This window comes from Pristis pectinata, chromosome 21, assembly GCF_009764475.1.
Source record: "Pristis pectinata isolate sPriPec2 chromosome 21, sPriPec2.1.pri, whole genome shotgun sequence".
Lineage (NCBI taxonomy): Eukaryota > Metazoa > Chordata > Chondrichthyes > Rhinopristiformes > Pristidae > Pristis > Pristis pectinata.
Window position 1 is genome coordinate 159,269 of NC_067425.1, and position 15,310 is coordinate 174,578.

A 15,310-nucleotide genomic window follows, 5' to 3' on the forward strand; every position below is an offset into this window, starting at 1 on the left:
AGAAAAATAGAGGGCTGTGGGTAAGCCTGGTAATGTCTATGGTAGGGACATGTTCGGCACAGCTTTGTAGGCTGAAGGGCCTGAATTGTGCTGTAGGTTTTCTATGTTTCTATCCCACACCCTGGATGTAACTGCCTCCATTGTAACTCCTATCTATCATCTCCTCAACTTCCCAAATGATCCAGAGCTTATCCAGCTGCAGCTCCAGCTCCCTAACATGGTCTCTAATGAGCTGCAGTTGGGTATACTTCCTGCAGGTGTAGTCATTAGGGACACCGGTGGTCTCCCTGACTTTCCACATCCTACAGGAAGAGCATAATTCTGCCCTAACTTCCATTCCCACTATTCTATACAAAGAAAATAACAAAGAAAGAGAACCTACCAGAAGCCTCCGCTCACCTGCTTCGCCTCCTTACGCCGAAGCCTCTTGAGCCAAAGCCTAAGCACCCCACTCTAACACAGTCCACTCACACAATGGCCACTCCACTTGACCCTAACTTCTTTTTATTGGCAGCTGCTGCCTATTTATCCAATTAGCTAATCAACAAGTCTATCAACTCACCACAGCGACAAGAACAACAACATGATTTTTTCATGGTTTTTATTAATGCCTTGGATGAGGGGGTCGAAGGGTAGGTTGGCAAGTTTGCAGATGACACAAAGGTCGGTGGTGTTGTGGATAGTGTAGAGGATTGTCGAAGATTGCAGAGGGACATTGATAGGATGCAGAGCTGGGCTGAGAAGTGGCAGATGGAGTTCAGTCTGGAGAAGTGTGAGGTGGTACACTTTGTAAGGACAAACTCCAAGGTAGAGTACAAAGTAAATGGCAGGATTCTTGGTAGTGTGGAGAAGCAGAGGGATCTGGGGGTCCATATCCACAGATCGCTGAAAGTTGCCTCACAAGTGGATAGGGTAGTTAAGAAAGCTTATGGGGTGTTAGCTTTCATAAATTGAGGGATTGAGTTTAAGAACCGCAAGGTAATGATGCTGCTCTATAAAACTCTGGTTAGACCACACTTAGAGTACTGTGTCCAGATCTGGTCGCCTCATTATCGGAAGGATGTGGAAGCATTGGAAAGGGTGCAGAGGAGATTTACCAGGATGCTGCCTGGTTTAGAGAGTATGGATTATGAGGAGAGACTAAGGGAGCTAGGGCTTTACTCTTTGGAGAGAAGGAGGATGAGAGGAGACATGAAAGAGGTGTATAAAATATTAAGAGGAATAGATAGAGTGGACAGCCAGCGCCTCTTTCCCAGGGCACCAAAGCTCAATACAAGAGAGCATGGCTTTAAATTAATGGGTGGGGAGTTCAAGGGAGATATCAGAGGAAGGTTTTTTACCCAGAGAGTGGTTGGGGCATGGAATGTCCTGCGTGGGGCGGTGGTGGAGGCAGGTACATTGGTCAAATTCAAGAGATTACTAGATAAGCATATGGAGGAATTTAAAATAGAGGGATATGTGGGAGGAAGGGATTAGGTAGTCTTAGGCGAGGTTTAAAGGTCAGCACAACATTGTGGGCCGAAGGGCCTGTATTGTGCTGTACTGTTCTATGTTCTATGTTCTAAAACAGGCCAACCTTCTTAAACTGCTTCTCGCTCTCGTTCTCGCTCTCGCTCTAATTCTCACGGTACTTACCATGGCAACAAGACTTCCCGCTCCCGTACTCATACTACTCACCACAGCAACAAAGTTGTATTCGTTTTCACCACTACCCTTGGCAGCCTGTTCCAGGCACCTACAACTTTGTGTAAAACCATACCCTGAACATCTCCTTTAAACTTTATCCCTCTCACCTTAAAAGTCATCTAGTGTTTGACATTACTACCCTGGGAAAAATATCTATCTATCCTATCCATGCCTCTCATAATTTTATAAACTTTCATCAGGTCTCCTCTCAGCCAATAACACACCAGAGAAAGCAACTCAAGTTTGTCCAACATCTCCTTACAGCTCATACCCTCTAAACCAGGCAGCATCTTGGTGAACCTCTTCTGCACCCTCTCCAAAGCCTCCACATCCTCCCTGTGATGGGGCATCCAGAACTGCACACAATAACATGAATGGCCTAATCAAAGTTATTCATAGCTGCAATATGACTTTCTGACTCTAATAATGCCTCAACCAATGAAGGCAAGCCACTTTCAGGGAGATGGACTTAGACCACAAGATTCCTCTGTCCATCAATGCTGTGAAGCATCCTGTCATTAACTGTATACTTTCACCTTATATTTGACCTCCCAAAGTGCAACACCTCACACTTGCCTGGATTAAACTCCATCTGCCATTTCCCCACCCATATTTGTAACAGATCTATTTCCTGCTGTATCCTTTGACAGAGTTGGGATTGATATATTGCAACTTTACAGAACACTGGTTAGGCTGCCTTGTCTTCCCCGAAACAATGGTGGTTTTAGAGTGACCTGACAGGACTAAATAAGATTATGAGAGGCATAGAAAGGGTGGATACTCAAAATTATTTCCTGTGGTAGAGTATGCAAAACAAGTGAGCATAGGTTTAATGTGAGAGAAAGGAGGTTTAAGGGGGATCTGAGGGGTGTTTTTTTTACACAGAGAGTGGTTGATATCTGGAATGCACCGCCAAGAGGAGATGGTGTAATCATCTATGTTTAAGAGGCATTTGGACAAACACTTAAATAGGCAAGGCATAGAAGGAAACAGTCCTAATGTGGGCAAATGGGTTTAGAGTAGATGGGCAAAATGGTTGGCATGGTGGGGCAAAGGGGCCATTTTGTGCTGTATGACCATGACTCTAGGACTCTAATTCCATAGCCTTCCATGCCAACTGAAGTTGTCTGAACTGTTGTATGCTTCTGGCATTTCTTGTATTTGTTTGGGTTTTCCAACATCATCAGTTTTTTGCTTCTATTGTAAATTATATTACCTTACACTGAGAACAACATACAAAGAATTATCAACTTACTGTGGAAAATTGCAGTCCAATGTGAGATTTGCATCACAAATGTTATCAGAACCACAGTCCTTCTGAAATTGGAGCTAAAAGAAAAATGATAGAAGTAACATTTCCAAAGCCTTATATCATCAAAATTAATCAAAGAATTACCTTTTCAAAGAAAGTGAAACTAGAATTTTTAACAGGAGCTTATAACTGTAAAAGTCTGGATTTTAGAAGATAACTAAACAAAGGCACTGATATTTTAAGAACAACTGGAGGGAACACCTTTCTTGTTGTCTATTATCGGTAAATATATATTCCTAGAATAAGTCCATACAAACACCATTTTGGATTGGAGGATGAAGGTAACCTGCTCATCCTCAGTTTTGATATAATCAGAAATCAAAAATTTGTAATAATAAGCAAGGTGCTTTGATAGGCCATTAGGAACATCTTGGAGTCTATGGCATCATATCTCCATTAGAATTATGTCAGGACTTAGGATCAGTGCTGTATGACTCTATTACTCCAGAATCTTGATCAGAACATTCAGGACTCTCAGCACTGTTTTCCTATCAAGAGGAGTCTCCAGGTGTGTATTCTTCTCTGACCATCAGGAGTGTCCTGCACTGTATTCTTAGTGACAGGTGAAGTGCCGGAAGAGGCTCAAATACTGTATCCATCTCAGACTGTCTAGAATTGTATCCCTCTCTAACAGACTGGAATCTCCAGCACTGTATCCCTCTCAAGCTGTCTGTAGTCTCCACTGCTGTATCCCTTTCCACGTGGATTAATTTGGAACGACTCTCATCCATCTGTCTGTGGCCCCCAGCACTTTTGTATCAAGGCTCAATGTAATTGTGAGAAATAGCACCTCATCTTCATCTGGGCAGAAAGTGAGTAACCTAAGGTCGTAGAATTCATGACTGAGTCCCAAAAACTGATGAGATTGCAGCCTTCAAGACTCAATATGAATTTTACAACTTGTTCTGTCTGTATCATAATGCACCATTTCTGTTGTAAGTCTTCCATCTGTGATATTGGCTCAAGGTTTTGTCTCTCTGTTAAGACATTATGATCTGCTGAGCATAGAATCATAGAGGCCATATCCCTCTAAACATTTCCCTCTGGATGAAAAAGTTGCCCTTCAGGTTCCCATTAAGTTTCTCCCTTCTACATGAAGGGAGAGGCATAGATAGGGTAGACAGCCAGTTGAAATGTCTAATACCAGACGGCATGCATTTAAGGTGAGAGGGGGAAAGTTCAAAGGAGATGTGCGGGGCAAGTTTTTTATAGTGCTTTTTTTCTAGTGAGTGCCTGGAATGCGCTGCCTGGGGTGGTGGTGGAGGCAAATATGATAGGGGTGTTCAAGAAGCTTATAGATAGGCACATGAATGTGAGGGAAATGGTAGGGATATGGACATTGTGCAGGCAGAAGGGATAACTTTAGGTGGGCATTTTATGACTAATATAATTGGTTTGGCACAACATTATGGGTTCTATGTTCTACATTAAACCTATGCCCTTGAGTTCTTGATTCCCCAACCCCGAGAAAAAGACTGCACATTCACCCCATCTATGCCTCTCATGATTTTATTCATCAATATTAGATCAGCCCTTATTCTCCTACACTCCAATGTAAAAAGTCCCAACTTGTTCAACTTCTTTCCATAACTCAGTCCCTCAGGTCCCGGCAACATCCTTGTAAATCTTGTCTCTACTCTTTCTAACTTAATGGCACTTTTCCTACAGTAGGGTGACCAAAACTGAAATATTCCAAATATAGCATCACCAACGTCTTGTACAACTGTAACAAAGGGGGACCACTATTCTTGTGGGCAGGTTTACTAGAGCTGTTGGGAAGGGTTTAAACTAGTTTGGCAGGGGGATGGGAACCAGAGTGAGAGGTCAAAGCTTGGTGCATTTAGAGTACAAGTAGATGCAGAGTGTAGAAAGACTGTGAGGAAGGATAGGCATTGAAAGGGCAAAACTGCAGTCAGTTGGGTGGGCTGAAGTGTGTCTAGTTTCTTGCGAGAAGTGTCAGGAACAAGGGTGATGAAAGAGCGTGGGTAAGTACGTGGAACTACGGCGTGGTGGCCATTACAGAGACTTGGCTGTCGTAAGGGCAGGAATGGCTGCTGGATATTCCGGGGTTTAGATGTTTCAAAAGGGTCAGGAGCGAAGGTAAAAGAGGGGGGGGAGTAGCTTTGCTAATCAGGGACAGTGGCACAGCTGTAGAAAGGGAGAACGTCCTGGAGGGATCGTCTACTGAATCAGTGTGGGTGGGAGTCAGAAACAGGAAGGGAGTGATCACTCTACAGACCCTTCAGTAGCAGCAGACACTGAGGAGCAGATCGGGAGGCAGATTTTGGAGAGGTGCAAAAATAGCAGGGTTGTTGTCATGGGTGACTTCAACTTCCCTAATATTGATTGGCACCTACTTAGTGTAAAGTGGATAGATGGGGCAGAGGTGTGTCCAGGAAGCATTCCTGACACAGTATGTGGACAGGCCGACCAGAGGAGAGGCCATACTGGACCTGGTACTATGCAATGAGCCTGATCAGGTTTCAGATCTCTTGGTGGGAGAGTATTTTGGAGACAGTGACCATAACTCCTTCACCTTTACCATAGCCTTGGTGAAGGATAGGAGCAGACGATATGGGAAAGTATATAACTGGAGGAGGGGGAATTATGATGCTATTAGGCAGGAACTTGGGAGCATAAATTGGGAACAGATGTTCTTGGGGAAGTGCACAGCGAAAATGTGGAGGTTTTTTAGGGAGTACTTACATGGGGTTCTGGATAGGTTTGTCCCATTGAGGAAGGGTAAGGGTGGTAAAGTGAAGGAACCATGGTTGACGAGAGGCGTAGAATATCTTGTCAAGAGGAGCATGGATCAGACAGGGCTCTGGAGAGTTACAAGGTAGCCGGGAGGGAGCTTAAGAATGGACTTCAGAGAGTTAGGAGGGGGCATGAGAAGGCCTTGGCGATTAGGATTAAGGAAAACCCCAAGACATTCTACATGTATGTGAAGAATAGGAGAATGACTAGAATGAGGGTAGGACCAATCATGGATAAAAGTGGAAACATGTGCCTGGAGTCAGAAAAGATAGGGGAGGTCTTTAATGAATACCTTGCTTCAGTATTCACCAGTAAGAGAGACCTTGACGTTTTTGTGTTCAGCTCTGGTCACCTCATTATAGGAAGGATGTTGAAGCTTTAGAGAGGGTGCAGAGGAGATTTATCAGGATGCTGTCTGGACTGGAGAGCATGTCTTATGAGGATAAGTTGAGTGAGCTAGGGCTTTTCTCTTTGGAGAGAAGGAGGATGAGAGGTGACTTGATAGAGGTGCACAAGATGATAAGAGGCATAGATTGAGTGGACAGTCAGAGACTTTTTCCCAGGGCAACAATGGCTAACACGAGGGGACATAATTTTAAGATGACTGGAGGAAGATAAAAGGGGGATGTCAGAGGTAAGTTTTTTACATGAGAGTCGTGGGAGCGTGGAACCCACTTCCGGCAGATGTTGTAGGGCAGATACATTAGGGACATTTAAGAGATTCTTAGACACATGAATAATAGAGAAATGGAGGGCTCTGTGGAAGGGAAGGGTTAGATAGATATTAGAGCAGGATGAAATGTCAGCACAACATCGTGGGCTGAAGGGCCTGTGCTGTGCTGTTATGTTCTATGTTCTATGTTTGTGAGGATGGCCTACGACAGGCTGATATGCTCGGGCATGTTGATGTGAGGAGAAGAGATGTGCTTGAACTTTTGAAAAACATTAGGATAGATAAGTCACTGGGCCGGACAGGATATATCCAAGGTTATTACAGGAAAATGAGAGAAGAGATTGTCGCGCCTTTGGCGATGATCTTTGACACCTCACTGGCCACTGGAGAAGTGCCAGATGATTGGAGGGTGGTAAATGTTGTTCCTTTGTTTTAAAAAGGGAGTAGGGATAACCCTGGGAATTATAGACCAGTGAGTCTTACTTCAGTGGTGGGCAAATTACTGGAGAACATTCTTAGAGACAGGACTTACAGGCATTTGGAGAAGCATGGGCTGATTAAGGACAGTCAGCATGGCTTTGTGAGGGGCAGGTCATGCCTCACTTGCCTGATTGAATTCTTTAAGGATGTGACAAAGCACATTGAAGGTAGAGCAGTGGATGTGGTGTACATGGATTTTAGTAAGGCATTTGATAAAATTCCTCATGGAAGACTCATTCAGAAGGTCAGGAGGCATGGGATTCAGGGAAGCTTGGTTGTGTGTATTCAGAATTGGCTCGCCCATAGAAGACAGAGGGTGGTTGTAGATGGAGCGTATTCTGCCTGAAGTCGGTGACCAGTGGTGTTCTGCAGGGATCTGTTCTGGGACCCCTGCTCTTTGTGATTTTTATAAATGACTGGGATGAGGGTGTGGAAGGGTGGGTTAGTAAGTTTGCTGATGACTTGAAGGTTGGAGGTGTTGTGGATAGTATAGAAGGTTGCTGTAGGCTACAACAAGATATTTATAGGACGCAGAGCTGGGCTGGGAAGTGGCAGATGGAACTCAACCTAGAAAAGTGTGAAGTGATATACTTTGGAAGATTGAATTTGAAGGCAGGATACAAGGTTAACGGCAGGACTCTTGGCAGTGTGGAGGAACAAAGGGATCTTGAGGTCCACGTCCATAGATCTCTCAGGGTAGCCGTGCAGGTTGACAGGGTTGTTAAGAAGGCGTACGGTGCGTTGGCCTTTATTAGTCAGGGGACTGAGTTCAAGAGCCGCGAGGTAATGATGCATCTCTGTAGAACTCTGGTTAGGCCACACTTGGAGTATAGTGTTCAGTTCTGGTCGCCTCATTATAGAAAGGATGTGGAAGCTTTAAAGAGGATGCAGAGGAGATATACCAGCATGCTGCTGGACTGGAGAGCATGTCTTGTGAGGATAGGTTGAGCGAGTTAGGGATTTTCTCTTTGGAGCGAAGGAGGATGAGATGTGACTTGATAGAGGCGTACAAGATGATGAGAGGTATCGATCGAGTGGACAGTCAGATACTTTATCTCAGGGCGACAATGGCTAACACGAGGGGACATAATTTTAAGGTGATTGGAGGATGGTATAAGGGGGATGTAAGAGTTAAGATTTTTACACAGAGAGTGGTGGGTGCGTGGAACGCACTGCTGGCAGAGGTTGTGGGGGCAGATACATTAGGGACATTTGCGAGACTCTTATATAGCCACATGAATGATAGAAAAATGGAGGGCTATGTGGGAGGGAAGGGTTAGATAGATAATGTAGCAGGATAAAATGTCGGCACAACATCATGAGCTGAAGGGCCTGTACTGAGCTGTAGTTTTCTACGTTCTATAACATCCCAATTTCTATACTCAAATGCTCTTACTGATGAAGGCTAGTATGTCAAAAGCCTTCGTGACCAACCTGTCTAGCTGTGATGCCACTTTCAGGTAACCATGTATTTGTACTCCTAGGATCCTCTGTTCTACAACACTCCTTGGGGCCCTATCGTTCATGCTGAACATCCTACCCTCATTTTTCCTCCCAAAATGCAACACCTTGCACTTATCCAAATTAAACTCCATTTGTCATTCCTTGGCCCACTTACCTAGCTGCTCAAGATCCCTCTGTAATTCCTGATAACCATATTCACTGTCTATGACACCACCTATTTTAGTGTCATCTGCAAACTTACTAACCATACCTTGTACATTCTCATCCCAATCATTGATATAGATGACAAATAGCAATGGGGCTGGTACTGACCCCTGACCCCTGTGACCACTAGTCACAGGCCTTAAGTCTGAAAAACAACCTTCCACCATCACCCTCTGCTTCCTACCATCAAGCTAATTCTGTATCCAATTAGTTAGCTCTCCCTGGATCCCATGCAATCTAACTTTCCATCGCAGCCCACCATGTGGAACCTTATTAAAGACTTCAGTGAAGTCCATGTAAACTACGTCTACTGCCCTGCCCTCATCGACCTTCTTGGCTACTCAAGATCTATTTGGAGGCTACTTCAAAAAACTAAATCAAATTCATGAAATATGATCTCTCATGCACAAAGCTGTGCTAACTGTCTCTAATCAACCTGTCTTTCCAAATGCATGTATATCTTATCTCTCAGAATCCCCTCTAGTAAATTACCTACCACAGATGTTAGGCTTACTGGTCAATAGCACCCAGGTTTTTCTTTGCATCCCTTCTTAAATGAAGGTACAACATCAGCCACCCTCCAGTCTTCCGGCGTTTCACCCATCGCTAATGATGATGCATGTATCTCAGCCAGCGCTCCCGCAATTTCTTCTCCAGCTTCCCATAGTGTCCTTGAATATACCTGACCAGCCCTGGAGATTTATCTACCTTCAAACATTTTAAGACATCCAGCACCTCCTCTGCTGTAATGTGGACTATCCCCAAGATATCCCCATTAACTATCTCAAATTCCAAAGTTTCCATGTCTTTCTCCATGGTAAAAACAGAGGAGAAATATTCATTGAGGACCTCGCCCATCAGCTTGACACAAAGATGTCCACTTTGGTCTTTGAAACGTAGAAACATAGAAAACCTACAGCACAATTCAGGCCCTTTAGCCCACAAAGCTGTGCCAAACACGTCCCTACCTTCGAAATTACTAGGCTTCCCCATAGCCCTCTATTTTTCTAAGCTCCATATACCTATCCAAAAGTCTCTTAAAAGACCCTACTGTATCTGCCTCTACCACCATTGCCTGCAGCCCATTCCACGCACTCACCACTCTCTGAGTAAAAAACTTACCCCTGACATCTCCTCTATACCTACTCCCCAGCACCTTAAAGCTGTGTCCTCTTGTGGCAACCATTTCAGCCCTGGGAAAAAGCTTCTGACTTTCCACATGATCAATGCCTCTCATCATCTTATACACCTCTATCAGGTCATCCCTCATCCTCTGTCGCTCCAAGGAGAAAAGGCTGAGTTCCCTCAACCTGTTCTCATAAGGCATGCTCCCCAATCCAGGCAACATCCTTGTAAATCTCCTCTGTACCCTCTCTATGGCTTCCACATCCTTCCTGTAGTGAGGCAACCAGAACTGAGCACAGTACTCCAAGTACTTGAGGGGTCCTGTTCTCTTTCTAGTTTCCATAGAACCATAGAACAATACAGCACAATGCAGGCCCTTTGGCCCACCATGTTGTGCCGACCTTCAAACCACACCTAAGACTATCTAACCCCTTCCTCCCACATACCCCTCTATTTTAAATTCCTCCATATGCTTATCTAACAAAATCTCTTTGGATTCACCTTCATCTTCTCTGCCAAAGTTATCTAATGCCCGCATTTTGCTCTTCTGATTTTCTTCTTAAGTATACTCCTACAACCCCTACACTCCTCCTGGGATTCACTTGATCCCAGTTGCCTGCCTGTACCTGACCCATGCCTCCTTCTTTTTCCTGACCAGCATGTCCCACAACCCCGCATTTTTGTGACATTTTGCACTCTTCTGTCTTTTATCATTCTCTGACTGCCAGAATTAACCCATTGACCATAATTTATCCCTATGGCAACTTTGTCCTCACCCTATTACTTTTTTCTTATATATCCCTCCCCCACATTCTCTGCAAAATGAATCTTTTTTTGCACCAAATTCTAGCATTTGCAGCCTCTTACGTCTCTCCCTTGTTTTTCTCTTGTTCCTTGTTTTGACAAAATGTCTTTGACTTTAAACATTGACACTGTTTCTCTATTCACTGAACTAGGTATTTCCAGCATTTCCAGTTTTATTTCATATTTTCAGCACCTCCAGGTTTTTTGAGTTCAATTTTAATAGAGGTGTTCCAAATTAAGTTGGAAAAGAAACAATTGCTTTGGCAGATGATACCGATCTAAGGTAAGTGGCAAATGAGCCAGGCATGAGAGGGAACATTAGGGAAAGTGATTTATGTGTTGGAGGGTAGTTGCTGAAAGAGCAGTGGTAGTTAATTCAACAGGAACTTTAATGGGGTACACAGTTACAGGACTGTTGGGAATGAACACAGGCACAGCATTATTTGGATAAGTCTTTTAAAGACGAAAACAGGCATAATAAACCAAATAAAATTCTTCTGAAGCATTGTACGAGTATTCGCTTAATCAAAGTCAATTATAAAGAAAAGAAATCAAAACAGTTGTGGGCCATTCAATCACTCATGCCTGCACTGCTATTTAAATGATCATGGCTGGTCTTTTACATTAACCAATTTTCTGTACCAATTCCATCTCGTTAATACCTCTGCCTTGAATACACTCAATAACTGAGCTTCCAAAGCCCTCTTGGTAGAAAGATACATTTCTATCTGGGTGAAGAATTTTCTTCTCATCTCAATCCTGAATAGTTGACCCCTTATTTTCAGTTTATGGCCCTTGGTTTTAGGCATCCCAACCAAGGAAAACATCATCTTGTATCTATCTTATGGAGAACCATAAAAATTTTGCAGTTACAAACAAATCATCTCTTACTCTTCTAACTTGTGGAGAGTATAGACTCAGTCAGCTCTTCTCAAAGGACAATCTCCCCCTCCACCACTGCCCCCCAATCCAAAAATCAATCTGGTGAACTTGCTTTGCACTCCCTCCATTAAATGCAGCCAAACCAAACCAGACCCTATACATAATACTCCAGGTGCAACCTGACCAAAGCTCCAAATCAGATAAGATGTCCAGGCATTCATAATTTCTCACGTTAACTGCATACTATGTTACATAGAACATAGAACAGTACAGCACCAGAACAGTCCCTTCAGCTCACCGTGTCTGTGCTGACCATGATGCCAATCTAAACAAATTTCATCTTCCTGCACATGGTCCATATCCCTCTATTCCTTGCCTTCATGTGTCTGTCTAAATGCCTCTTAAACATTGTTATTGCATCCGCTGCTATTACCTCCCCTGGCAGCGTGATCCAGGCACCTATCATTCTCTGAGTAAAACACTTGCCTTGAAAATCTCCATTAAACTTTCCACCTCTCACCTGGATATGCTTCCTTTAACTTTTTGTCTAAACTTACTATATCTCTTGTATTCCAAGTTTCCTGAACCTTGCCATCCTTATCTTTTATCCTCACACATGCTAGTTCTGAATTCTAATCAAATGGCCCTTAAAGACTCCACATGTTAGATGTGGATTTAGCCTCAGCCAGTTGTTGCCTCATAACTTTGTAATTAGCCTTCCCCTAATTTAGCACTTTCATCCGAGGACCAGTGTAATCTTAAAACTTAGAGTTACAGTCAGTATTTCCAAAGTGCTCTCCAACTGAAACTTCAATCGCCTGGCCAGACTCATTCCCCAATATAAGTTCTAGTGCAGCCCCATCCCTTTTTGGACTATCTACATATTGTTTGCTTTAAACAGTTGTCCTTTAAAAAACTTTAATCAATTCAGCTATTTTATTTTTACCTGAAAAGATGTTGAAGGATTGGTAAATTTGTCAAGAACTGGCAAGGGTAGTTGAGCATTCTCTTCAATGTTGTGCAGCTTATAGTTCACTTCTATATCAATTGCAGAGACGCAATCAATTGTACAAAGCTGAAATTAAAGAATTAAATTTCTCAGTTAGACTTTCCGTGAAAATTAGAATGACAACTTGAATTTCTATAGCAGCTCTAAAACTGACCTGAGATGCTGCACTTTTATTCATAAATGGGACATGGAAATCATTGGTCAGAACGTGATTGAATCCTTTGAGAAGTTACTGAAAAGGGTCAATGAGGGCAAGACTTTTGACGATGTGCTACATGACAAGCTGCTGAAAAAATAAAACCCATGATATCCACGAGAAAGTGGCACATTGGATCCAGAAGTGGCTCAGTGGCAGGAAGCAGAGGGTAATGATGACTCGTAGGTTGTAGCTAGTGGTTCCCACAGGACTCAGTACTGGGTTGCTTGTTTTTTGTAATATATATCAATTATTTATACCCAAATATAGAGAAAAGATAAAGAATTTATAGATGATACAACAATTAGAATCTGGTTCACAGTGAGGATGAAAGCTTTAGTGTGCAAGGAGATTAAGGTGGTCTGGTCAATTCAGTAGCAAAAACTTCAAATGGAATTTAATCCAGAGCAGTGTGAGTTAACTTTTTTTTGTATTCCTTCATTTTCCAGGATCCGGGCATCACTGGGAATGCCAGTATTTATTTACATTACTAAATGCCCTTGCGACAATGGTGGTGAGCCACCTTCTTGAACCACTGCAGACCTTCTGCTGAATTCACATTCATAGAGCTTTTGGGAAGGGAGTTCGAGGATTTAATCAGTGGTGGGTAAGTTGCTGGAGGAGATTCTGAAACACGGTATCTATCTGCATTTGGAAAGGCAAGGACTTATCAGGGATAGTCAGCATTGCTTTGTGCATGGGATATCGTGCCTCATGAATTTAACTGAGTTTTTTGAAGAAGTGATAAAGAGGATTACAAGGGCAGGGGAATAGATGTAGTCTTTGGCAAGGCTTTTGATTAAGTCCTGCATGGTTAACTAGTCTGGAAGGTGAAATTGCATGGGATCCATGGTGAGCTAGCCAGTTGCATACAAAATTGGCTTGGTGGAATGAGTCAGAGGGTGGTAGTAGAGGATTTATTTTTGGAGACCTGTGACCAGTGGTGTCCTGCAGGGATTGGTGCTGGGTCCCCTGTTGTTTGTCATATACCTAACGATTTGGGTGAGAATATAGTGGCACGGTTGGTAAGTTTGCAGATGACATGAAAATTGGTGGTGTGGTAAACAGTGAAATAGGATGTCTCAGGTTACAACAGGATCTAGTTCAACTAGGAAAGTGGGCAAAGGAATGACAGATGGAATTTAACTCAGACGTGTGAAGAGCATTTTGGGAAATTAAAAAGGGCAGGGCATACATAGTGAATGTCAGGACCCTGGTGAGTGTTGTAGTACAGAGAGACCTATGGTTCTTAGTACATAGTTCCCTGAAAGTGGTGAAACAGGTCGGCAACATAGTGAAAAAGGCGTATGGGGAAGGTGAGAGGGCCAGGATTTACAGAAGACCCGAGGGGCAAGTTTTTCACATGGAGGATGGTGAATATATGGAATGAGCTGCCAGATGAAGTGGTAGAGGCAGTTACAATTACAACATTTAAAAGACATTTGGACAGGCTCATGGAGAGGAAAGGTTTAGAGGGATATGGGCCAAATGCAGGAAGATGCGACTAGCTCAGGTCAGCACCTTGGTCGGCACGGATGAGTTGGGATGAAGGGCTGTTTCTGTGCTGTAGAGCTCTTTGATCCTATGATTTGGATGAGGTGGCCACGAAGGACCAGCGATATATAAGCAAAACAGGAAGGTGGGCAACTTGGACTGAAAGCTGCAGGTAGTGGTGCTCCCATGTGCCAACTGCCTTTTCCTTTTTGGTGGAAGAGGTCACAGTTTTCATTGGTTCTATCAGAGAGCCTTGGCAAGTAGCTGCAATGCATTTTGTGGATGGAACACAGATCAGCTTCTGTGGATCTGTAGTGGAGGGAACAAATGTTTTGGATGATTGATGCAGTACCAATCAAGCGATCTGCTTTGTCCTGGATGGTGTTGACCTTGTTGACAGCTGTTGGAGCTGTGGAGAATATTCCATTATACTCCTGACTTGTAGTTTGTATATGGTGGAAAGCCTTTGAATGTTAGGGCATGTATCAATTAACACAGAATACCTGGCTCATAAATTGCCCTTGTAGTTATGGCATTCGTGTAGCTGGTCCAATGAGATTCTGGTCAACAGTGAGCCCAAGGATGTTGACGTGAGTGACTTGTCAATGCTAATACCTTTGAATGTCAGAAGAGGTGGTTAAGCTCTCTCTTGTTGGAGATGTCACAGCCTAACATTTCTGTGGCTTGAATGAGCAAGTTTGCAGATGACACAAGATTGCTATCATTGTGGATTGCATAGAAGATTGCCAAAGGATACAGCGGGATATATAGTATATCAGTTGCAGATATGGGCAGATGGAGTTTAATCCGGACATGTGTGAGGTCTCACACTTTGAGAGATCAAACAGTAAGGGAAAGTACACAGTTAATGGCAGGATCCTTAACAGCGTTGATGAACGGAAGGATCTTGGGGTCCAGGTACATGGCTCTATAAAAGTGGTGGCACAGGTTGATAGGGTGATAAAGCATACGGCATGCTTTCCCTTCATTAGTCGAGGCATTGAGTTCAAGAGCCAGGAAGTTATGTTACAGTTATATTTTATGAAACTCTGGTTAGGCCACATTGCATTCAATTCTGGTCGCCTCATTATAGGAAGGATGTGGAAGCTTTGGAGATGGTGCAGAGGAGGTTTACCAGGATACCGTCTGGTTTGAAGGACATGTGCAATGGGGAGAGGTTGGACAAGCTGGGGCTGTTTTCGGCAGAGGCTGAGGGGAGATTTG

General features: G+C 43.5%; 1 protein-coding gene across 1 annotated transcript in view; it reads right to left on the reverse strand.

Annotated features, from left to right (window-relative positions):
* LOC127581280 (integrin alpha-E-like) overlaps positions 1 to 15,310 on the reverse strand; it is a 345,660-nt gene that overhangs the window by 127,913 nt on the left and 202,437 nt on the right. Inside the window, exons 19-20 of the mRNA XM_052035523.1 lie at positions 12,334 to 12,462; positions 2,942 to 3,015 (exon numbers count right to left, since the gene is read on the reverse strand). Coding sequence (XP_051891483.1) covers positions 2,942 to 3,015; positions 12,334 to 12,462 — 203 coding nt within the window. The remainder of the gene's footprint in view (positions 1 to 2,941; positions 3,016 to 12,333; positions 12,463 to 15,310) is intronic.